A 25,827-nucleotide genomic window follows, 5' to 3' on the forward strand; every position below is an offset into this window, starting at 1 on the left:
CGTTAGCTCATGTAACATACTGACATGACAAACAACATTACAGTTAGGGAGCTAACTGACTGACAGCTTACCTGTGGCTGCTTTGGTTCCCTGACAGTTAGCTTGTTTTGAGCGGTCTGGCGTGTTTATATGTTAGCTAATAGCTAATGGCTAAGCGCCAATTAAAATTGGCTATATTCTTTTGTCGCTTCCTGTTTAGTTCAGTCGTGACATATGTTTATCCTCAACAGAGTCTATTATGAAAAACAAAGAAGCGCCGTTAATTGTGAACATATTCAAACTGCTACAATAAAACAGGTTTTGTATTTAGGTATACTTTCATTTTCACCGTAGCCTTTGTAGATTCGTATCCCATCTTTGCTGTTATCTTACTTGGATAATAAAAGTAACAGCCGTGTTATAATGATGCTGGGATGGTAAGGTGGTTATAAATGGGGTCTGAGGTGGCTGTGTAACCGTGAACATGTTCAGTGTTAAACCCTGGTGGAATACGTGCTGTGGTCCATGAGTGGGATGAGCCCTGTTTCCATAGTTTCATGTATCTGCTCAGAGGGTTGTGATGTCAGAGCAGCACTGCCCCTCCACACTCCTCCTCCTCTCCCTGTTATTTCCACCTTACTCAGTCAACAGCGATGAGTCACCGAGCCAGCTCCTCATCTCACTGATTCTCTCTTTGCCATCTATCAGCATCCTCTGGGTTTCAAGGTAAATGTGAGTTTCAGCAGCTTCACACTTTGCATGAGAAAGGCTGGAGCTCCATGGCGGGTAGTTAACTGTTTATACCGTGGTTGCTGTTAGGTTAGTACCTCTGGGTGTGTTAGACCATTACACAACAATGAGCATGGCTGATTTATATCTCATATATCAATATTGAGATTTTTCTATGTGATGAAGTGCATTGAGTTGTTAGCTATTACATTTTTCTTGATTAGACAAAGCAGACGTTCCCCTGTGGTTGTTCATTTTATTCCTCAGAAACATCAGAATATTGACAGAGGATTTGACTATGTTTACTAATGACAGTAGGCAGGGAACCATTAATACTAGAGTCATTTACATTTCTGTCTGAGGTTTATTTTGATTCATTTCTGTCTGACCAGTTTAATTTATTGAGGAAACAGGTTTATGAGACAGAGAAATGTACACACAGACACAGGGAGTTTATCTGTATTATAATAGTGCGTGGTTACTGAGGACTTGGAAACAAGTTGAACCACATGTCAGTGCAGTAAAACCCCCATTAAGTCGATTATCGATGCTGTTTGTGAAGGTAACAGTGGAATTAATTGGGAATAAAAGGAAATAGTGCTGATGATTGATGAGTATATTATCCTGTAGTATTGTAAGCTGTCCTCCTGGTCAGAGAGGATGGTTTTAAAATCAAGCAAGTGTGCAGTTTGAGGCAGCATCAAACTCTGTACCCCTGCTTAGTGTGCATCTCAAGAACCAGGAGGAATATACAGTATATTGTATCTATGGGTTATATTAAATGGACCAACGCTATTACCAACATGTAAATAAATGAGATGCACTGACAGAGTCTACTGTGTTTGGGTTGTCACATCACCAGTCCTTTAACACACATGCATTTTTCAGGTGGCTGCTTCAGACAGACGTTTGAACATGGTGAAGGAGTGAGGTCCAGCAGGGATACCACCTTCACATTCTCCTCAACCAAGCCAAGCAAGGACACCAGGTGTGACAGGACACTCTGACACTCAGTGCAGTATATCTACCTGGTCTTTTCCTGGGTTACAGGGTAGTGCTCACTGCCACTGTTTCACCTCTCCATCCCAGACATCAGCAGCAGCAGCAGCAGCAGCAGAACACGCGGTGCCATCACAGGCATGATGGGAGTCCCCACGCTCTGTGTCGTGGTCCTAGCATTCATCAGTCACAGCCACAGCCTGGAAATACAAAACCCTCTGTACAGGTCCAAAAGGTAAGAACTAAAGCTTTTTCTGTTCCTGATAAATTTGATTAGAAATGTAAATGGTAGATCTGTAAAAGTTTTAGCTGTTAATCTGGTGAGAAATCAAATTATTATTAAATCTTTGATCTTAGTCATTCCTCTTGTTCAAAACAACATTTCACCCACCAGTGGATTTTTCCTATTAATGACACAATTATGTTTATAGTGAACACAGCTGCAGTAGGATAACAAAGACATTTTATAGTGTATAGTATGTTTAAGTGCTATGCTATATTAAAACTAAACTGTCATCACAAATCATTAGCCTATTTATTCATATGTAATAACCGTAGCATTCACAATAATCACACAAAATCAGCAGGGGAGGTGCAGAGACACCTCTATTTATGGCTTATAGTCTCTCTCTCTCTCTCTCTCTTTCTCTCTCTCTCTCTCCCTCTCCCGCTTGTTGACTGTCCCTTCACTTCCCTGTTAGAGCTGAAAGTTTTAGTTACACCCATAAAAAGCAGCAGCTGAGAAACTGAACTAAGTGAGGTCTCCTCCACTCTGTTTAATCATGGCGCAGCACATACACACAACAAATGTGTCAATGACAGTCAGTCTGTCAGAGTGTGTGTGTGTGTGTGTGTGTGTGTGTGTGTGTTTCGGTGTAGCAAGTGACAGTAATATGTGGGTGATGCCAATTTGAAACCATGGTGCGACAATTCAGTTTAATATTAGTTTAATAGAACTACTACCACTAATAATATTAATTTGATACATTAATGAGAAAATGAGCCAAATATCGTTTTGACATTGGCAAAGTTATCGGTTATCAGCGATCAGCATCTATCAGCACAGCCTTACTTCACAGGATGTGTTTAGGTGCAGTGTTGAATTGTACGTTACCTATGCTCAAACTAGGTACAGTCACAGTAGTTATATGTGTAAAACGCCGGAAAATGGACTTGAAGCGTAAACACTCTTTGTGTTGCATTTACGGACAGTGAGTAAAACACATGTCCATGGATTAATTGAAATGACAGAGAATCTGTTCTGTAAGATGCACGAGAGAGTGAAAACCTCCCTGTGTAGTTACGTACTGACATGCTGTAAGTGAGAATATCGTCAACAGTCATGTAATTGACTCAGAACTCAGAATATACAGAATATACAATACTTTCAGAAGGTATTCACATCCCTTCACTTTATTGTAGATTTAAATAGCCATTTTTGCCCATAAATCTGCACTCAGTAAATTTATAAAAAATCTAAATCTGAAATAATTAATTGTCAAAAGTATTGAAATAAAACATGAAAAGAAATGTGCATTAACATTGTTTTCATTAGATGTATAAAGCAGTACATGGGCAGCCCCCCAGTTTTTATAAACCTCAGTCACTGTGCAACCAGGCTCTGCTGCAGGACCTCATCCCCCCTCCACAGTCAGCCTTACACCGGTCTGTTCTCATCCTGCTGCTCAGTCTGCTGCTTCTAGACCTGAGTGAACAGAAATGCCAAAGAAGAGTAATGTCACTGACTGTGGCGGACCAGAGAGGTTGTGCAACAAGGCCAGAGCAGCCACCATGACATGCAATTATTATACGTGTGTGTGTGTATTTATAATGTGTGTATTATCAGTCATTCAACTTCAGCGATGAGCTCTCACTTATCACCAAACATCTGAGAGGATCAATAAGTTTATAGCCTTTACAAAAGAGCCTTTACAACCTGCTTGATGATAAAGGATCATATGAAAGGGAAATAAATTGAAGACTCCAACAGAGATAAAAAGACAAAAAACTGACCAGACAAATGGCATCAATTAAGTTTATAACTGTTCATCACCTCATCACTCTCAGATCCCTCTGGTCTGAAGTGTGTGTCTGTGTGTGCTCACATCCTGTCTGCATCCTCAGTAAATACCAGTTATACCATATACCAATATGTGGTAAATGGTGTTTGCATGGTTTATACACTGGGCCCCAGGTTTACTTACATTAAAACACGGGGACATTTTTGCTGAGTCTCAGTTTACACTGACAGTCTTTGTGTAACTTGTACCTGATTTTGTAAGGCCACATTTGAACTGACTGTCCAGGTCAGTTTGTTGTCACATGATGTTTCATTGGTCTGCAGCTGAAGATGAGACGTTCAGTTTCTTACCAGTGAAGGAGCTTTTGCTGTTTAGAGAAAAAAACTCTCACCCCCACGGGGTGAGTGCAGTGTTCAAAATACTCAAAAGACCAGTGAATGTCCACACCAAAGAATTTAGTTCAAATTTTTAGTGAATCTTTTCAGCAAGCAATGAACAATTACAGAATTCTGGATCAGATGTGCCTTTTCCTAACCAATAACAAGTGTTGGTCAGTCCACAGTCTGACAACCTAACTTTCCCTGATCCAGTGTATTTATACAAGTACAAACAAAGAAATGTGCATGGGCGTTTTGTCGTCTTCTGATTGGCTCTGCTGGCTTCCTCCTTCCCGTCTGACTCCGACCTCAAGTATAACCTAAAGCTCAGCACGCTCAAAGGAAGACAGTTAATGTATACATATAAATTACCAATTATCTACCTCTGTTACCTCCGGCTGCCCCCCTACACATGCCCATAGGGTGATCTTTATCAGTGGTTGTAAATAGTTTCCCTGAGGCAGATGTTTAAACAACAACTCACCCTTAGCACCTAAATATCCACTAGCATAAATCATTGAACAGTTTTAACTTTAATAGTCTGAAATACTACAACACCAGATAATCCTGCACCTCTCTGGCGCTCTCTGGTCCAGAGCCACTCTGTATCGACATGTGGGCTCATAGAAATCAATGACAGTTCTGTGCTAATGACGATCTGAACACAGCTGAAAGTATAAGGCTACAGTTTTCTTTTTTTTTGGTTATTGTCAACAAATCCCATGAAAAGGCCAAAACAATATTGAATGTACCAACAAGTTTCATCTGTGTATGCAGAGCCTCATTTATCTTTTTCATCTGCGCTGTGCAGCTCCTTTTGTTGCACAGCACTTAGTCTTACTGTTGCACTGGGTGACATTGTTTTCTTCATTTGAAAACATGTGGGTGTTGCAGTTTATATTGGGAGTATTAGGCAGAAGACACATAATATATATATGTTGTTTACAATATGAACATTTTTTCTTTACCCTCTGAGCTTGTACAGAGTTAGCATTAGATCCTCCACTCTGTCCCTGTGGATCCTGTGTGATGTTCTCAGAAGGAAGTCTCCTACTCTCCTGGCCCTCCGGTGTTCTGAGAAGTCCTGGGGCCAGTTGCACAAAGCATCTTAAATTAAGTCTTTCCTTAAAGTCCAACTTAAGGTTTCCTAAGTGTTGCACAAAACACCTTTAAGTCTTCTCCTTAAGGTCTCCTTAAAATGTTCACTTAAGTATGTAAGGATTTCTCCTTATCTTAGTCCTATACTTAAGGAATCACTTAGTTAAACTCTTGCACAGAAGACCTGAGTGACCAAAGTAAAGAAAAAACTAAAGGTCCCTCTGATTGTATCTTAACCGCAACATGAGTTTATGGTGATAAATGAAGAGGATGAATATCTCAACAAGAGTTTTTCAGCAGTCAGAAGAACCCAATGGATAACGCTAATGCCAGCAAACAAACAGTCACCATGGAAACTGTTGAATTTCACCGCTGTAAAATCTCTTTTATTGCTGCAAGTGCCTTAACGTTTTTCCTTAGCAAAATAAACCTTTTAAGTTATTCTGTCAACAAACTTAAGTAACTCCCTCGGCTAAGGAGAAATTCCACCTTGTTGAAGTGGCATACTTAAGTAGAAAACTTCAGGTGCTGTGCAACTGGCCCCAGGTGTTTATCCTGGTCTCCTGCAGCTCCTGCAGTATTGGCTCCAGATCAGACAGTTCATTGCAGCATCTACATTCTGCCTCTGTTGGTGTTGCTGAGCAGCTGCACCTGAAGTTGCTGTCAGTCGCTGCAGTAACATTATAGTGTCCACTGCTGCCCTCAGTCTCTCCCTGTGTCTCCTCCTCTGAAAACTCCATCACATCCAGAGGTTGTGATGCACAACAAACCAGGGAAGCACAGTGTGTCTGAGCATGTGCAGTGACCCCTGCATTACAGAGACTACTGTCAGAGACTGATAGTGATCACTGTTGTTAGTCTGTGGATCTGTTTAGAATTAGCACACCCATACGAAGGAACATGTCACTCGGCTCGTTGGACTCAGAAGAATGAGAATTATCAGGTTCTGGACACACACACAGTCACTTGTGAGTAGGATGAATCCATTGTTGTTTTGTTTTGTCCTTTAAGGCAGCAGCTGGATGTGCTGTCAGTGTGTTGACTGTCTGACTGAGTGAAGAAGTCCTCGGTTACATAAACTGAAAAAAATAGCATTACATGAAAACATAATTTTTCTGACTGTGTGTTCTTTTGAGTGTATAGACAGTTGTGTACGAGGCAGTATGACTCTGCTTTGTCTGCTGTTATTAACTGAGTGTCCCGTCATAAAGCTGTCAGTAAACACCTCCCTCCTGTTCCTCCCTTAGGTCTCAGGAGAACCTGTTGTTGGATCCCAGCAGCTGTGCGTCCAGGACCGAGCAGCAGGTCTTTACAAACCCTCACAATTTCTCTGTGGACATTCGGATGCCTGGTGTCATCCCGGCCGGGGTGAGTCCGTCTCTCTGAAATGTTAACTCATTGTGAAACCACGAGTCAGTTAATGAATCTACAGGAAGTTAATCAGCAGATGTCTCAATAGTTGCTTAATTTTACATTTTTGAGCAGAACATTTTCAGACTTCACATATGCCAATATTTGCTGCTTTTCCTGTAGAACAGACAAAAGAAAACATCTGAAGACTTTTATTCACTTTTTTAGAGATCAAACAATTAATTACCAAAGAAACATGTAGCAAACAATTTGATAATGAATGAAATGAATCGTTAATTGCAGCCATAATTATCATAATCGCTTGTGGAATTAGAAACCAGATGGTGTTGAAATGCTTCCAGCCTCAGCACACTCATTTCCTCTTAAAACACAGTCATCTCAACACTTTGAATGAAGTGTGTCTTTGAGTTTTTGTGCAGGAAAAGTGAGTTCAGTTCCTGAGTTTTATGGGTTTGAGTTTTGTGTCACAACTGAACACATTCACAATATTATCCTGTCAGAGCTGGGAGCCAAAACAATGAAGGAAAAAAAAGTTTTTTATCTCATATTTCTACTACTTTATGTAGAGCACAGGATCTGATTTATGGCTGTTCACTTCCACGTGGGCTGAAGGAAACAGAATATTTCTATGTCCTCAGCTGTAGTTCATGGAGAAAAATAAGTTTCTGTTGTGAGGTCGAACTTATGGACTTTGCAGGATCTATCTCTATCAGAGCGCTGACTGTCACTCAGCGGTCATCATGACACACAGAAGCTGACATAACTTTCAGTCTGAAAATGAACACACCTATATTAATGAACATTTCATAACTGTTCTCTGACTGTTCATTCATGAATGTATATCATCACGCGTGTCTTTGATGTTTCAGTCGGACACTTACCTGTGCATGGCATTTCCTGTGCCAACGAGTCGAGATGCGTATATAGGTGAGTATATCTTCAAAGTATTTTCATCTGTTATCTGTCTGTAGACCTACTTTACAAGCAAAAATCATCTGCACCTGCATTGACTAGATGGTCATAGTCTGGGTAAATCCAGCTGTTAGCAGCTGGACGAGATGTCAGAGTTAGAGCTGTAGTAAACGTCACAGTTGCACCAACAGCTGAAGCAGACACTGCACAGGTAGCAGTAGTAGAGTGATGATAGAGGTCATAGAAGAGGCTTGTTTCTCTTATTTCATAATCCCTCTGTTATGTTCATCATGACGGAGCAGCTTCGTCAGGACACACACACACACACACACACACACACATGCACACGCACATTAACGCCACACACATTTCTCCCTCCCTCCTTTCCATTCAGGTCAAGCAGTCGGCACACTTTGCTATTATTCCTCTTCCTCTCACTGTTTAATAGCATGATCAAGGGTGAACACTTGGTTGTTCTATTAATATTTATGCATACATTCACATACACACATATATACTTAACACTATGTTGCTTACTCTTTGTTAGGGCGCGTGGCATGCTCGCCTCGCCTCGCTGTCTCACATCCATGAGTTTGGCAAAACAGGGGTGTGAAATTTTCCTTTGTTAAACAGTTGGTCATCGTGCGCTTAGGGGTCATGTGAGCGGCATAATTATGTTTCCTGTTTGGAATTTTCTGCAGCAAATAACTTGTTTTGCTGATGAAGAAATGTTTATGAACTTATCTGGTTAAAATACATTTTTTATTTCATAAACTATGAGTGCTTTGTCTAACCAGAAAATGTACTTTATAGATATATCTGTTTTGTTTTTTTTGTAAATATTAAGCCTGGTGGGAGGGGCTATGGGTTTGTATGGTGCTGCCCTGGCCCTAGTGGAGTCAGTCTGGTTTGGTAACAGAGCAGGTAACATGAAGTGAATCTTTGAGAGGGATCCACTCGTTTAGTGTTGGTCGTTGGCTGTTCTGTCCGTCTGTCTTCTTTACTGTGAAGCCAGATTGAGTCCAGCCATCAGTGGTAATATTACCGGTTGAATAGGTTTGCTAATGCTAAAGCTGGCTGTGCACACTTATGTTAATTCCTGTCTCAGTTTATGCTGTTACAATGGAGTGTAAGAGTGAAATAGCTGAAGATAGATGATAACACTACCATCACAGAATGAATCACTGTCTGGTGTTAACCTTTGCACGTAAACTGTTAACTTAAAATCAATGCAGTGTTGTTGAGAATCGATACAGCATCAGTAAACATGATATCCTGTATCAATATTCTCTTACACCTCTACACTGAGGGGCTACAACATGTGTTTATTCCTCAACTTTGTCTGATCTGTGGGCACATGATGTAACACTGTGTGTGTGTGAATCAAGATGACAGAAATGGTTCGAGTGAAGTCTTCAGACATAAAGTGTGTTAAGTAACAGAGCTCAGTTCTTTATTAAATTTTTCTTTTCCTCCTCAGTGGACTTCATACCTCATGCCAGTATGGACACAGTCCATCACATGCTACTGTTTGGCTGCCAGACTCCTGTCTCTACCAGCAGCTACTGGTAAGATCCAACCTCAGCGCACAGTGTTTACAGTGTCTGAACGGTTTCATTGGTAAGGTCTCTGTAGCTCTTTTCTCTGCTGCAGCAGGAAGCCTGGAAATGGTAAACAAAGCCTAAGCTCAGGCCAATATTCAATAATATTAAATTATCATCATATTTTCCCACCATATGTGATATTTTTCATAATGCCAGTTTTTTTTTTGCATGTCTGCACAGTCTGCCCTGCTGCTCAGTCCAACCCTCATTCACTACTTTACTGTACATTGACAAAACTTTGAACTGCTGTTTAGTGGCAGCATCACTTATACCTGAAACATAAAATACCATCATATAATTATACAATATTATATTGATAATATTGTATATTGCAATACTAGGACTGGACTGTATTGACATTTTGGATATCACCCAAAACAAGTAAAGGCACCAGTTAAATGACATTTTATACCTGCCCTGAATAGCATTTTACAGTTTCCAAATGAATATTAAAACAATTGTATTTACTGGGTGAAAGTTTTAATATTTTATTTGACCTGATAAGTCAAGTTACGATTGAACCACTTGGGTTAGGTTGGTGTGAAGAGCTGCAAAGCTCCAGAACCTGAACCTGAAAGTTCAGGACCAGTGTTATACTGCTCCATCGTCACGGATCATCATAGCTTTAACCCCAGTGCATATAAGAGCTGCGTTGTTCAGCAGTGATCAGACATTGCATTGTTTTTTATTGTAATCAGTAGTGCAGCAAACAACAGCAGGAAGTATTACATAACATTTAAAAGCTGCTAAAAATGTGGCCTCTGACACATTTACTGGGTCCAATAACCACATGTAATGTGAAAGATGTTCAAAGTGACAAACCCACAGAGAGTTATCACCAGCTCTGCAGTTCCCCTCAGCTCTGTGGAGCTTTGTAGCATCTTTGCTGTTTGTCTCAGCTGTAAAAAGCCACTGTCCGATACCTGCTGAGCAGCAAACAGCAGACACACAGTTAGAGAGCAGCTTCTGAACATAGTGGAGTATTTAGCAGCTAAAGAGCCAGATATTTCCCTCAGGAGCTGGTGGAGACCAAACACATCAAACACAGAGATTCATGGATCATCTTGTTGCTCTGTAGCTGCTGGAGGTGGAGATAGACACGTTTTATAAACACTTTCACCATAACAACTTTATAAGGTGATAACGAGTCAGTGGTTAGTTCCTGTTCTGGTTCCTCCAGGAGAAAAAAGGATCAGTTTGTAGATGATGTAAGTGTCTGTATGATAGTAACATCTACTGTAACATGAGCCTCTGTTGTTTACCTCCTGAGTGTGTCAGAGGAACTGCTCCAGGACCAGTATGTCCCTCACATCCAAACACTGCAGCACATTACTCTAGTGGGGAGTCGGTGTTTGTGTTGCTCTGTGGCTGCCTCTGTGTTCATCCATAAGCACAAAGTGTATTGATTATTGATCTCTCACTTCTCTCTCCAGGGACTGTGGCAGTGTACCAGGCACTTGTGAGGATGAAGCCTCCATTATGTACGCCTGGGCTCGCAACGCACCCCCCACTAAACTCCCCAAAGGTTTGTCTTTCAAGGGTTTCACAAGAACTAAAAGTTTTTTTGTTTCTACACTGGACTCTGGTTGTATCCAACCATGTGGACGGATGTGTGTCCCCTCACCAAAACAATGGAGGGAAATGCAGTTTATGTTGTAGTATTCAGTGTCCCTGTTACTCTGTATGATCCACAGACCTCACTGTTTTCATAGCAACTATTTTCTTTAGTAGTGGTTAGTTCACTGAAAATAGACAAAGGCAAAGAGCTTTTATTATAAGAAAGTACAATAATACATCTTATTGTCTTTTGTTGGTTTTATCTCTCTGTGGTTTGTCTCTCTTTCTCTGTCTCCTCAGATGTTGGTTTTAAAGTCGGAAGAAATTCAGGAATAAGTTACTTTGTGCTGCAGATCCATTATGGAGATGTCAGTGCTTTCAGAGGTGAGTCCTAATGGAAAATTTAACTACTGACATTTAAGTTTCGTAGAGATGATTCTTGAATCAAATTCAGTAAAAGTCTGGAAAGATTCAAGAGTGTAGAAGTAAGAGGTGTCACTCCTCAATAAACATGAACTCAGCAAAAAGGAACTTGTGTAGTAACTTTTCCCCTCAGCTGTAGCTGTCATGTAATATTTCTAATACTGTGATATACGTAGTTTAGTTCATTGTTAATGTCTTAGCTTTTGTTTGGTCAAATAATGATTATTCATTTGCAGTTTTTGAGTTTGAGAATTGGATCATCAGCTGTTGGTCCAGACTACAATATACAATTTACAGTCACTGGATGGATTGGTGTGAACATTAGAGCAGAACCTGGTGACTCTGGTGACAGCTCAGTTTTCATTTAGTGCCACCATCAGGTCACATTTTCTATGGTACTACAAATACCTGCAAAACCATTCCCATCAGCCCCAGCGTGGGATTGAGAAATTGGGCGCATGTGCACGAGCCACATTTCCACTTCCACTATGAACCATAAATGGATACAGACACTCCCTTAGATGAGAAAGAAGCACAATTTCAATGATTGTGAAACTGAGGCAAAAACAAGCATGAGTTTACTAGAGTTCAATCAGTCCAAATGTAAATCGGTTTATTCTGAACTTCATTTATTGGGACTATAGAGTCTTAATGAGGCTCCAGAGGCTCTGACTCTGTGATTAGTAAATATTAAAATAGTACAAAACAGATATAATAAGGAGATTACACAGCAATAACAATTTAACAATTCATAATACAGAAATAATGTTTGTGCTCAATGTTTCCTTTATTATCATTTAAACAGCAAAACATATAATGATGATAATGAATGACGCTCTCTGAAGTTGGTTATTTTATTTTATGTTGAATTACGTGTCTTATTTTGTATTGTCACTTCACTGTAACTTGGAGCGCTTTGGAAAATCGTGTGTATACACGGTCAAAGGAATGTGTGAAGTGACACATTCTGTGTTTATAAATACCAATTTATGTATGGGAAATGACGTATGCATTTTACGCATCTAGCCCCTCGTCTTGTTTGTTGTTTTCACCAGTTTATTAGAAACACCTGCGCGCTGTAATACAGCGATAAGACCTCAGACTGTTCACTGACATTAGAGATGGTGATTCATCCTGAAATCTCTTTGTTTGACTGGATCATCATCATCTGTTTCTAGCTTATCATCCACTTTTTATTTATGCACTTTATGTTAATGACATATTTAGCGATTATGATGCTCATAAGTTCTTATTTTGCTCTGCAGACCATCACAGAGACTGCTCAGGACTCTCCTTAAGAATGACGTCCAAGCCGTAAGTATCAAGTGTTCTGATCAATACTGAAATAGAGAATCTTAGAGGAGGGAGCTGTGAAAGTTTGTTTGTTGTGTGTGAATTAAGAGCAGCACAGTGTGTTGAGCCAAGTCAGAGTCAAACCTTAGCGCCTCCGGTCCTCTAACTGTGGCTCTGTGTTCCCTCCTGAAAGGCAGCCGTTCATAGCTGGTATATACCTGCTCATGTCTGTGGACACAGTCATCCTTCCAGGGAAAAGAGGTATGTTGACTGTATGTTTCCTACATTTAAATCTGACAGGTTCAGAGATATAACTTTTCTGTTATAGAAACACACACACACACACACACACACAAAAGACAGATAAAATAGAAGTGATTATACCTGATAATGTACACTTGATTATTCTTCTTCTGTGGAACCAAAATGGATCCAGCTCTCTGAACCCAGCCCTAAAGGCAACTCACAGCGTCAACGTATGAAACAGCTGTGCGTGCTGTTGTGTGTGAAAACCCACATGTTGACAAGCATCAATATGTTATGTCACTGTGATATATCCCTCTGTCAACACTGTTAAATGATCTGTTGTGCCGCACTTTACTAAAGGCTCTTGTCCATCGTGTTGAGTCAACATTAAACACTGACGCAATATTTTCCTTTGTGGAGGAAGTTGTTGGGTCAAAGCAGGTGAACACAGTGTTGTACTGGTACGTTACTCAGGTCTAACTGCAGGAGATTAAAGAACAGATCCACATCTAGTTTCCAGTTCACTTTACACCTGATCGTCGACCTTCACATGTTACTGTTGGAGCAGATAAAGGACTGGAGGGGCTGAAAGAGGCTGTACAGAGGTCACAGAATGGGCCTTAACATCCTCTTATTTGTCTCTGTTAGTTACCAATGCAGACGTCGCCTGTGATTACACTTCACATCCCATCTACCCCTTCGCCTTCAGGACCCACACACACCACCTTGGTGAGTCAAACCACAGAACTCAGTCCGTTTCAGAGAGACTTGTATCGGTATCAGCGGTAGTCTGGATGTGTGTTTGTGTTACAGGGAAAGTGGTCAGTGGCTACAGGATCCGAGATGGGAAGTGGAGCCTGATTGGACGACAGTCCCCTCAGCTACCACAGGTACGTCATCACATCAGAAGGTAATTAAATACTGACGTCTATCAGTGTCCTGGTAGCTGATTGGTTAAAGGTTCAAGGTGCAGCTCGTACGTTCTGAGTGATTTTTAGTGATGTTTTCTGTGTGATGCCACAAAGGCTCCAACTGAGAAGGTGAGGCAGTCCAGGGAACAAAGACAAGAAGCTCACAGGAAACTTACAGAAAGTTCTGGAAACTGAAAGGGGCTACACATACACAGAGGCTAATTAACTAACGAGACACAGGTGACACAGGAAACTGGCAGGAAGAACACAAAGGCAGGAAGTAGGCTAAAATAACAGATGTATAAGGAAAATAATTTCAAAATCAAAGTCTGATTTTATTTGTGATGATCAATACTTCCTCCAACTCATACTGTTTTGAATTCTATCATCAAACACCTCATACATATTTTATTCTGCTCCTGTTAGCCCTTTTGTAGTTACAGCATTACACTGTTAATACAAGCTCAACACGTCCTGTAAGCGTTTCAAATTAAAATCCCTCTAGCATTTCGGTGGACAGTAACACCTTATTTTTTAACAGGGCTTTTATTGTGAAACATTTGCAGGCATACCATATGCAACAACAGGATTTAAGAAAGACGTGCCAAGTACTTCAGATAAATAATCCAGAACAACAATGTGTTGAAAATGAATTAATTAAATTAAAGTGGTAGAAATGAACATTTATTTGTTCATGATGACCACACCCCCAGCCGTTACAAGAGACCCAGCTTTAATTCACTCCTAGTTTTTATTTGATGAAATCCAGTAACACATCTGAATCCAACCAGGAACATATTGATCACAACAGTGTTTGTGCTGTTTGCTGTTTGCTCAGCAGTGATTGTGTTTCTCTCCAGGCTTTCTATCCTGCCAACAAGGAATTGAGTGTGAAGTACGGTGACACCATCGCTGCCAGATGTGTGTTTTCTGGTGAGGGCAGAACCTCCAAAACCTACATTGGGTGAGTTCTGTTGGTGAACCTGAGGCACCTAATGCATGACTGCAGCACACTGTAGATGACCTGTAACTCAATTCAAGGTTCTGCTCAGTCCACTTGAATAACAGATGAGCTCTTGTTGCTCTCTGTGGTCTGTGTTTGTATTGAAATATAAATGTAAATATAAATTAATCACAGGTAACAACTGGAACACTCTGCCTGCGTTGCGTGTGCGTTCACACCGGCTGCGTCTCTGCTGTGTTGCCGCTGCTGCAGCTCTCTCTCTCTACATAGAGTTTGCCGGTTACTGGAATGTTGCATTTCTTGTCACTATAATTAATTTCTGATTTATTTTTGACAGAAAACAGCTCTAAAATCACTGTAGTTTGTCGATCACGTGCAATCTGATCGATCTAACGCGTGTATCAACGGGGTTGTGTTGTGTAGTGTGTCTTAAAGCAACGCAATGAATTTCACTACGTGGCAGCAACCAGCTGGGGCGCAATTTAAATTTTCAACCGAGAAAAATGAATACTCAGCTGGCTGCCGTAGGCATCGCAGGTAAACATGAAGAGAGCAAGGCGAAGTTTGGTGTCGGAGCTGAAAAAGCTTATTGTAAACATTGCAAAGCCGTGTATAAGCGCCGTAGCCTTGGCTTGTAATTTTTGAGGAGGTTTGGCTCAGAACCTTGGGCTCCGCTGTCATTAGGAGCGCCACATATCTTTTTTGTTCTTTTTAATAGTTCAACAATTAAACTTTAACTGCTTTGTTTAAGAGGATTGTTGTTTCTTCACACTTGCAGTCTGGAAGGGAGGGAAAACATGGCCCAGTGAGGGCACAGCCCATTGTATTCTACAGTGGTACAATATAAATAGTGTTAGTCCCTGAAGTCAACCCCTAGTAGTTCAGCAGGATGGCTCGAGCTGAGCTTGCCTCCTCCTGCTGCAGACACATGGTGAGAATTCATGAGAAGACCTGGCTGGATGTGGAGTGACTGTATGTCCAACATCAAGCTTTAAAATGTTCAGTCTGCTCTCTTTGACTCTGAGTGCCACCTGCTGTTGTTGAGGGTGAAATTCTCAGGACATAAATCCTCAGCACAGTCATGGTGGGAAGATTGTGCCAAGGTCACGTGATAATTATTTGTCTTTGTGGGACATGTTTTTTTGTTCTTGCTGTATTTGTTTCTGAAGCATGACATATTAGAAATATTTTGTGGAACATGAGGTACATTTTGCATTTGCAAAAGAAAATGCATTAGTTAGTTAATGTGGTTTTTGCATTTGCAAACCACTGTTAGTGAATCGGAGGACATTTGTAAAACATGCTTTGTTTGTTTGTTTGTTTGTTTTGGTGGGAAATTATCTCCATAGATTCCATAAAGATGATCTGTCTGTTTACACCTCTGTGGTCAGATGTTTTCAGGTCGTCTGTCACGCTCTCGTGATATCTCAGAATTTCTTCACATTTGGCACAAACATTCATTCGGACTCAGAAATGAACTGATTAGATTTTGCTGGACAAAAGTGTAGAATTCTGTAACTGGACTGGTTGGTGAAGGAATACAACCACAAGGCCGTGTTTCTAGACGAGCGATATATTTATTGCATGTCCTCTTCTGTTTTGTCTGCAGCGGCACCTCTGATGATGAAATGTGCAACTTCTACATAATGTACTACATGGACAGCAAACATGCGATCCCCTTCATGAACTGTATGGAGACGGGCTCCAAAGAGCTGTTTGAACATATTCCAGCAGAGGCCAGTGTTCCCATCGCTGTCAGTCCAGGTCACATGAACTCCATGATGCACATGGGACACTCAAAAGGTACAAAGGCATCACATCACATCACATCTAACCCAGAGTTACAGTATTCATTGCATATCATGTTTGACTTGTTCTTCTTCTAATGTGAGATTCAAACACACCTCTCTCCCACAGATCAAGGTAACAGATCACCGCTGGATGCAAGCAAAGCAGACCAGGTTCTGGATCAGGGTGAGTTCAAGGACAATAAGCTGCACAAGTATTCACCCTCGCTTCACTACAAAAGCCCATTCCCATCTCATTGTTACATTCACCAGTAACTCAGTGACTGTCATGTCCAGACTCCTGTCCAGATTTACTGAGGTTAGCTGGAGGCGTAGATGTGACACATGTGCCGTATGTATCAAACATTCGCAGCAGGCTGGAGTATCAGCTTGTGTCTCATTTGTGTGTTCAGTGTGTATCTCACTCCTCATTGCATGTAAGGCAGGATCACACAGACAACAGGAGACATGTTAAAAGAGGATGATTCCACTGCATTTACAGAGGTCATGTTATTTCGACTGTCCATTTTCCCTACCTTTTAAAACCAGACACAAACGTGACACAGGCAGGATTTACAAGAGACAGAAGTAAGGTTGTAGTGTTTATTGTCATTGTAAATTAACATTAAGTAAAGGCATGAATTTAACCAAAACCTGATTACTAGAAACAAAGCTGGAGGGAGAGATCCTCAGACTCAGAGGTGCTGACTCTCATCCCAGCAGCTTCACACTCTGCTCCACCCCAGTGCATGCTGGAGGTCACAGAACCACATCATCTGCAAAGAGCAGCAATTCTGTGGTCCTCAAACTGGACTCTTGTCCTCTCGGCTGTGCCTTCAGATCCAAACAGGATTAGTGACGAGGGACAACCCTGTTGGACGCCAACACCAACTGGAAACGTGTTTGACTTCCTGGGAATATGAACACAGCTCTCACTCAGGTTATATGAGGACCTTGTAAGCTTGTAGGTCCTGGTACCCCATACTCCTGCTGTGCCCCCTCAAGACTCACTGTTGGAGACGGCCGTTACTGTAGTAACCTTACAAGATTTTGAGTTGGTCACTGTTCCGCAGCCAGGATTGGTACTTCTGGATCTCAGGTTTGATAGTTGGTTAGAGCCTCATTTCCTGCTCCCTGGAAAAATTTTTCCTAGCGAGGCTGTGCAGAGTGACACCTCAATGATGGAGCTAAATCTTTAAAAATATATAAAATTGGGGCGAGTAGCTCAGTTGGATGAGCATCCGCCCCATGTGCAGAGGCTACAGTCCTCGCTGCAGTCGGCCCCGGCTCGAGTCCCTCATCGGACAGCCCTTAGCTGCATGTCATACCCCCTCTCTCTGCCTCCCCATTTCCTGTCTCTCTCTACTGCACTGTCAATAAAGGCACAAAAAGCCAGAAATAATAAAATTAAAAATATATATATATATATATATATGAAATTCAGTTTACTCTTCATCATTATGAAGTATTGCCTTTAGATTGATGAGGGGAAAATGACTTTAAAGGATTTTAGTGGAAGACTAGATGAAGGGGTCTGAAGACTGTCTGAATGCTTTGTATATTCTAAAGATTATTATAGATTTATTTTATGAGTTATATTTTGGGTTACAGTAACAGTTGAACCACAGTCAAAGTGAATATTTAGTAATGAAGATCACTACATTTCCGAGCTCAGTGATCATGTCCCTCCTTATAACAGCTTTGCTCCGGGGCCTGCAGAAGATGAAGCTCTGGATGTGTATTTGGTTGACTCAAATTCTCATTATGAAATATTAAATATTGAGATTAACTAATGGTACACCACTTACACTTTGATGAGATCACTTTAATCAGACTATGCAGTAGTTTTTCAGCTGACACTGGTCTGTCCCTGCAGGCTGTGTGTGATCCGTCTCCATTGTTGTCGCACACTGTCCGCATGATACAGTGTGTAGAGTGTGTGCATTGCGTGTTTTTTTTCTCTTTTTGATTATTTGTTTGACTCTGGTAAATATTGTCATTACGTCCCTACAGGTCGTTCACTTGTCTGAAGCATAACCTGGAGCTGGTTTCACAGAGACAGACTTTGACTGTGTCTTAGATAGAACAAACAGCCAGACTTCAGATAAACATATAAATTCATCTGTTGCACATAGCAGTTTGGTTCTTGACTATCATGACAACTAAACTGCTTTAGTTACCCAGAGTTCTGGGTAAATTGAGACTTTTCAAAATAAAAAAATGGCCGACCTAGGAACAACATCCAACCACTGAGGAAGAAAATGTTTGTCTTCTGGAAGAATTCAGAGTGAAACAATAAAACCAGAAACCATAAAATGATGAGCCATATTTCCCTGTTTTCTGTTGTTGGGGGCTACTGCTCAGTGCAGGTGTCACTGATTGCTCCCATGGTAACATTGGTCTCAGGCCTGAGTTAGCCTGGGGGTAAGATGTCTTATGTTTCTGGCTTTATTTTTGTGAAATGGTCTGACTAACATTAGACTAATTCATGAGCAAAATGAAAACTGGACCAACACTACAGACCAGTCTGAAATATCTTTGTGAAACTGGTCTCACTGATCTGAATCTGCTTTGTCTTTTGACTTGTGTGGTCATCATTAACTGAAAGAGTTGGACATGATTAGAGCTCCTTTGGCTGAACACTGATGACTGAGCTTTTGCTCATTTATAGATCAGTACTGGATTCAGATTTAACTGTTCAACAGCTGGTGGTGACGGTGTATCAGGTAGTGGGGGAGACGAACCTGGTCAACTGACACCTGTAGTAGGGTGAACGGAGAATAACTGACAGTCTTTTGAACAGTGCACAGGGTGGGAATGATTTGTGTTGTTTGAGTGAGATGAAGAAATCTAGTCCAGGAAGTTCAGTATGAGAAACAGATCTGTGAACGGAAAGGCTCATCTGACACCAGGACACTGAACAGCAGTTTATACAGCAGTTTATGGAGTGTGCGCTGACTCTCATGTGATTGGTCACTGCTGTCTTGCTGGACGATGCCGCATTGCAGCAAAAGTTGGTCCTGGTTCAACATTTTTGCAGAGTCCGGACTGGCTCCACTTAAATTAAAGATGGGCTTGTCGTTCTGAACACGGCCTTAGAATGAGATTTGGCGATTAGAGACTTTTGTACTTACAGAATATAGTAGATTAATCCTTTCAGGTGAAGAATGAGTCACTGCCAAGTGAAGGAGTGACTGGGCAAGAAGGGTCTTGGTCAGTGACCAAGAACCCAGTGGCCTCTCTAATAGAGCTTCAGAAGTCCTCTGGGAGAGACGAGTCAGAAGACAGAGTCTGACTGACAGCATTTAAAGACTCTGAGAGCAGGAGGAACAAGACTCTCTGAACTCCAAACAGGATGTCTGCTGAACACCAGGTACTGCTCATCACTTGGGTAACAGCATCCCTACAGTCAAGTATGGGGGGGCCAGCATCATGATGTGGGGGGTCTTCTAAGCAGCACGGACAGGGAGACTGGCCAGAACTGAGAGATGGATGAATGCAGCCAAATACAGAGGGGTCCTTGAAGAAAGCCTGATCCAGAGACTGGGAACCCAGGACGGGGGTGATGGTCCACCTTTCAGCTCCACAGTGACTGTCCCTGAGTGTCCCAGCCAAAACTCAGACCATAGACAACCTGTGGAGAGACCTGAAGAGGACGGTTCACACTTCCTGTCCAGTCTAAATCTGAGAGGATCCGTCAGGAAGATGGACCAGATCCAGGTTCAGAGTTTGAAGAGGGGGTCCTACAAAGAACTGGATTAAAGGTCTGAAGACTTTTGTTAATGAGAGTCTTCAGTTTTTGATTTTTAATGAATTTGCAAAAACTTTAATGAGCAAAAATGGTAATTTTATCTTTTTGTAATTAAGTGGCTGATTGACCGTCCTGACCAACAGAGACAGTATGTAATACCTGATATGTATCGCATGCACAGGAGGTCGAGACATTATGGAAACGAAGTCTCATGTGTAGGGCTGCTCCCTAACAGTCGACCAAACCAGAAGAATCTTAGTCTGTCGTGATTGGTCGGTTGGTTTAGCGTTGTGGAGTGTCGAGGTGCTATTGCACAAACTTTAGCCGAGCTGATGAATATCTGAGATCTTTGAGATTTACTTTCAAACCAACAACTCTTGATTGTACGTCTGCTGACTCCAGTCTATCATCCTCTCAGACACTGATAGTCTGTGCTCCAGGCCGGCGTCTCTGCTCCTCCCACCCCTCCCTCTCCCTACTCTGCTAAGCTCTGTCCAGCCCTTTACCTACATCCTCATTGTGTTTGCTGTCTCAGCTCATGCAGGAATCGAGAGTTTTCTAGCCTGTGAGTCGACGCTATGAGCTAACAACTGTCCCTCTTTGGAGCCAGCTCTTCATGGCCCCTCTCTCATGCTCTGTCATTTTTCTCTGTCAGTCCTCTTAACTATACTACTGCATTTTCCCTGTGTAGTCAGGACTTTACTTCCAGCCTTCAACCTCCTTGTCCTCTGTTTCCTCTCTTTCCTGTCCTTCTGTCTGTCTGTACAGGTGACCTCTATTCTCTCATGTCCAAGCTGCTAGGCCAGAGTAAGGACATAGCTCACATTCATAAGTACAACCCCAGCGAGATGCAGAGAGCCCAGGCTGAGCTGGTGGCTCAGATTGATAGCTTAATACAAAATACAGACCTGGGCTCTCCCAGTGCCACATTAGCCTTCCAGACCAGGGAGGACCCTGTTTTGGTGAGGGACAGAGTCCACAAATTCCATCAGCTTGAGGCCACAGCCAAGTCCCCAGGAAGCAAGCTGCTAGCTACAGGACAAGGTGGGTCCTGGTGTTTTTTTTTTTTGTTTTTTTTTTGTTATTTTTTGTCATTGGTGCTGAAAACATCTATTTTTTCTTTGCGTGGTCCAGTATGTAACATACATACTACATGTATGTTTGGACACACCTTCAACTTTTGAATGCATGTTCAGACTTTTTTTATTGATGAAATTAAAATCAATGAAAAATGCATGTATGGATTAGTATGTGAACCTTATTGTTTCACGAGGTCTTTTCCTCCCTGGCTGTAGCATCCTGTGTTTCCTCCTCATTTCTGTCTCCTCATCCCTTTCATCACTGTCACTCACTGACATTCACTCAAACCAGCCCCCACCATTGCAGCCTGGTGCATTTTTTTAAAGGTCCCATCCAGTCTAAAGTTAGATGTCTATTTAATTATAAAGCAGGTCTAGGTTCTATATTAACACTGTGAAAGTATCAAAGCCTCAGTCCACTGAGAAATGCACACAGCCTGTATTCAGACACTGAGCCCAAAACCAGCCAACAGGACTTCTGGAACTTTGTGATGTCACAACAAAGCAGTCACTGCTCTCAGCCATGCACCAAGCCCCGCCCATCTGGACCCATTATCCAAATCCATTTGCCTGACATCTGCTATATTTATATAGATCAGTGAGAAACAGTCAGCCAATCAGAAGAGAGGCTCAGAGGCTCCTGTCTGATATCTCAGTCATCTTCCCCTTGGAAACAGCCAAAGGCCTCGTTTGTTTTGGCTACACTTCAGTGTAGAAGGTTGTTGTTGTTTTAAAGGAGGTTTCAGTGTTTCTCACCAAAACAAATCAGGTGTATTCTTGAAGTCTAACAGACATGCCATGTATTTTCTTTCTCATAAAAACATTGTCAATGTTGCTTCAAAGTTTAAATCCTGCACTGTCACAGGTCCTTGAAATATCTTAATTTTCTTATAAAAGGCCTCAAGTCTTTAAAAGTCTGAATTGTCTTAAATTCAGATTAGACCAGTCTTAAATATTTTTTAGTCACCATGAGATTTCCTGGTATGTGCGTCCTGTATGGATTTAGATCACACAGTGACACTGACTGCTGACCTGAGTCCATCTCTTCTGTTCCATCCTCTTCATTTGGTAAAACTACATTAGAGCCAACTGGTGAAGAGCAGAACAGACAGCACATTCACCTTATCTTTATTCTGTGGTCCAGACGTCATCTTAATGAAATCCGCATTAATAAAGGTTACTTTATTAATGACAGCAGCTGAGCTGGATCACTGACTACATCAACATTTAACATGAGTGGTCACGGAGGAGGTTAGAGACAGCTGAAGGTTGTTTTCTGCTGTCACACAGCTCAGTTCTGCTGAGTGTCGGTCTCCTCCTGCTGTACTGTGTTTTAATGCAGCTGACATCATAGTCTTCTGCTTCTGTTGCCACAACAGAACAGGTATGAAGTAGTGACTGAGTCGTGGCTCATGAACACTGCAGGTTAACCGGGCGTTGTCATGGTGTTGGCTGACAACATGACTGTTGTCATGGTGATCAGATGTTATAACGGTGTCTTTGTCTGACAAAATCATCATTAATACATGTTAATGAGAACAGCTGTGTATTCAGATAATTCAAATTTAAAATATCAGGGAAACATCACAGAGCAGTTTACAGAGGATAAAACTGTGGGACTGACACTGTTCAGAATCTCCCTCAGAAATCTGTCAGGATAACATGTAGATCAGGGCTCTCCCAGTAGCTCACCCAAAGGTTCGGAGAATATAGTCTGTACAAACCATGGATGTGTAGTTCAGACTAACAGCAACACAACTTCACTCAGTAAATCTGCTCCAACACACAGATAGAATCTTCTCATCAGATGTATGGAGGTTTATTTACAGTGGTGTTTTCATGTCTGTTCAGGTCTGACTGAATCATGACTCGGGTTTTTGTCTGATGTGAGTTTCACATGTTTTTGGGTGTTGATATTTGATGATTGTTAAATAATCTTAATGATCTTATCTGGTTTGGTTTGGAGATCAGCTGGAGTGTTTTGATACGTTATTGATACGAATAAATGTAACCAGTAATATAAGACATGAGGAGCCTTAAGTTTGTCAGGACAGTAGTCAGTGATACGTCTGAGGTTATAAGGGCCACGTAAACACTGAATATGATTGGATGTTACTAGTTACTGGTAGTCAAGCAGCTGATGGTGAAGCATGAATGCAGTCAGCTGATGTGAGTGCTCTGCTGACATCACGCAGCGCTCCGTTCTGTCCATCACTACACAAAACTGTTAAATAGAAAACTTTGCTTCAGTTCACAACAGTCCCACATCACTGCCAGTGCTGCACTGATCAGCTGATCCATCTCATTACGCCTCAGTTAAACTGACTTGTGAATGCGTACACGGACAACTCTGGACATCACAGATGTGTAGATATTTTCACTTATACTTCACTTGGAGGAAATGTTCCACACATGTGCACTGATCTCTGTCAACACAAGTCTCTGTCATAGTCAGTCACAGAGCATCTGAAGGAGCTGAAACGTTCAGTCTGCTGTGCAACAAATGTTTCCTGTCCACTTTAAAACAGTGAGGGAAACCAACACGTCCAGATCCTGTGGACATGAAGGGTTACTCATATATTTCTGGCACCTTCAGGTGGATTGTGGGAGATTATCACATCTCACCCCTCTCCCGCTTTTTAATGTGGCTGTTTGGCACAACTGTAAACCTTCTAGCTTTGTAATGAGATGGAAGAACACATCATAGGAATGAGTTATTTACAAGTATAACCTGTTCTCAGAGCTTAAAGAGCAAACTGTGATAAAACTCCAGCAGCAGAATCCAGGTCCACTGTTTGGATTTATGAGGAGTTGAGTGTAGTTCAGTCTGCAAGAAGCAACATGTTGTTGTTGTGATTGACGTGTGTGTTTGCATGTTAACTCATTTCAACATTGTGTGGGTGTAATTAACTGAGAGAAGAAGACGCATCTCTGTGAAACCTTTTTGTTAACTGTGTGTGTGTGTGTGTGTGTGTGTGTGTGTGTGTGTGTGTGTGTGTGTGTGTTGTAGACTACCATCTGGAGCCAGTGTCAGGGTGGCCACAGAGTTCTCTGCAGCTGGGTCAGGTATCAGGACTTGCCCTGGACTCAGATTCTAACCTGGTCATTTTCCACAGAGGAGACCACCACTGGGGGACCAAGTGAGTTACACCACCTGTCTGTGGGTGCAGGACTGCCGTCAGTCCATCAAACTGAACAATATGAATGTATATTGTTTTAGATGTCATGTGAGTTGCTCATAGTCAAGGTGTGACAATCTCACAATAGTAAGATCTTATTGTTGCAGTCAAACTGTGACAGTAAAAATCAAACCTCACTTTGCCAACAAACAAACACAATCTTAGTTAAGTGAAGCACATACATGTTACTGAACCATTCTCCCTCTCCCATTGGCTTTGGCAGATGTTGGCAGAGCAGTTAGCAGCAGCTTCTATCCAGGCGTTAAATCATATCATCATACACATCACGCTTGTATTTTTTAAAATCTCCTAGTAAACCTAACACTCTATCTTGTTGTTGGGTCTTGGTGAGTAATTCTGTAAACTACAAACAGAAAGATTTGAGGTCATTGTTAAGGACGAGCTCTATAGGTTACTGATATCAGATGTCACACATCATCAGAAGCATCAGGCACGTAGTCTCTAATGGCGTGAACAGCAGCGTCTGACATTCAGTCATATTGCTTTGCTCTGTGGTGACTTTTCTAAAGTTAATTTCTGAGTTAGCTCAGCATCATTAACATCTTATGAGTATTTACTGAGCTGTGTTTCCATGGCGAACTAGACGTGTTCTCTGCTCTCCCTTGAAATGTCCAGATACCACCTGGACATTTCAATTAGAGAAACAAAAATAACTGATAACGCTGCTGCGTGATAAGACACTGACAGACAAGACACAGTAGCAGAGAGTTCTTCAGACATCTGGGCAAAGAGAGAAACATCCACAATCTGTTGTTGTATTTTTTGTCCCATGATGCCATGACTCCCTTGTGCTGCGAACATGCAGTCAGGTGTGTGAGTGAGTTACTGTGGTCACGGCAGCGCTCTTTGTCTCTATCGCTCTGAAATGTTCTCATGATTCAATAACAGGCTTTTAGCCTTTAAAAAAATCATGAATGTAATTCACAGGGGAAATCCTCCAAACATAGAGAAAAATCACTTCTTCTCTCCCTGTGGATTCACTTATAAAATCAGCTGTTTTCTTTGTTCTTCAGCTCCTTTAACAACCAGGCCAGGTACCAGCAGAGGTCTCTGGGTCCCATCCAGCAGTCCACCATTCTGGTTGTGGATCCAGCTAAAGGCAACATCCTGAAGGCTTCGGGCAGAAACATGTGAGTGACAGCGTGATGACGGAGATGAGTGTGACGTTGTATCACAGACAAGAGTGACAACTGTCATGTAATGATTCATGTCTGTGATGTTTCAGGTTTTATTTGCCTCATGGAATAACTACAGACAAGGAGAATAATTACTGGGTCACTGACGTGGCTCTTCATCAGGTAAGATACTCTCTCCACACATTATTGATCACACTATCAGTTTATTGATAATGGAAACTCAGAAAGTAAGTAATCAATGAATTACAAAAACATATTTACACTCTAGCATTTTTAATACATCCTGTAACTGTGTTTAAACCTGTCTTCATTTGTCACCATGAAAGTCACAGGTGTTCATCATCAGGTGTTAGATATTATTAGGGGTGGGGTTAGGCAGTGGAAACTATG

General features: G+C 41.6%; 1 protein-coding gene across 4 annotated transcripts in view; it reads left to right on the forward strand.

Annotated features, from left to right (window-relative positions):
• The first annotated feature begins 652 nt into the window (after window positions 1–652).
• pam (peptidylglycine alpha-amidating monooxygenase) overlaps window positions 653–25,827 on the forward strand; it is a 34,974-nt gene continuing 9,799 nt past the window's right edge. The window contains exons 1-19 of one of the 4 annotated variants that reach the window (XM_023412637.2): window positions 653–705; window positions 1,597–1,696; window positions 1,798–1,942; window positions 6,451–6,571; window positions 7,444–7,501; window positions 8,967–9,054; window positions 10,524–10,615; window positions 10,948–11,031; window positions 12,336–12,384; window positions 12,557–12,624; window positions 13,258–13,338; window positions 13,423–13,499; window positions 14,381–14,484; window positions 16,094–16,287; window positions 16,402–16,458; window positions 20,791–21,066; window positions 24,112–24,241; window positions 25,315–25,431; window positions 25,527–25,599. In XM_023412637.2, the coding sequence (XP_023268405.1) occupies window positions 1,848–1,942; window positions 6,451–6,571; window positions 7,444–7,501; window positions 8,967–9,054; window positions 10,524–10,615; window positions 10,948–11,031; window positions 12,336–12,384; window positions 12,557–12,624; window positions 13,258–13,338; window positions 13,423–13,499; window positions 14,381–14,484; window positions 16,094–16,287; window positions 16,402–16,458; window positions 20,791–21,066; window positions 24,112–24,241; window positions 25,315–25,431; window positions 25,527–25,599 (1,764 nt within the window). In that variant the 5' untranslated portion in view covers window positions 653–705; window positions 1,597–1,696; window positions 1,798–1,847. The remainder of the gene's footprint in view (window positions 706–1,596; window positions 1,697–1,797; window positions 1,943–6,450; window positions 6,572–7,443; window positions 7,502–8,966; window positions 9,055–10,523; window positions 10,616–10,947; window positions 11,032–12,335; window positions 12,385–12,556; window positions 12,625–13,257; window positions 13,339–13,422; window positions 13,500–14,380; window positions 14,485–16,093; window positions 16,288–16,401; window positions 16,459–20,790; window positions 21,067–24,111; window positions 24,242–25,314; window positions 25,432–25,526; window positions 25,600–25,827) is intronic. The other 3 variants (XM_023412635.2, XM_087175715.1, XM_023412638.2) reach the window with 3 other exon arrangements.

Source organism: Seriola lalandi, unplaced genomic scaffold (assembly GCF_002814215.2).
Source record: "Seriola lalandi dorsalis isolate HSWRI2012SDOR001 ecotype SW California unplaced genomic scaffold, Sedor1 jcf7180002054484, whole genome shotgun sequence".
Taxonomy (NCBI): Eukaryota; Metazoa; Chordata; class Actinopteri; order Carangiformes; family Carangidae; genus Seriola; species Seriola lalandi.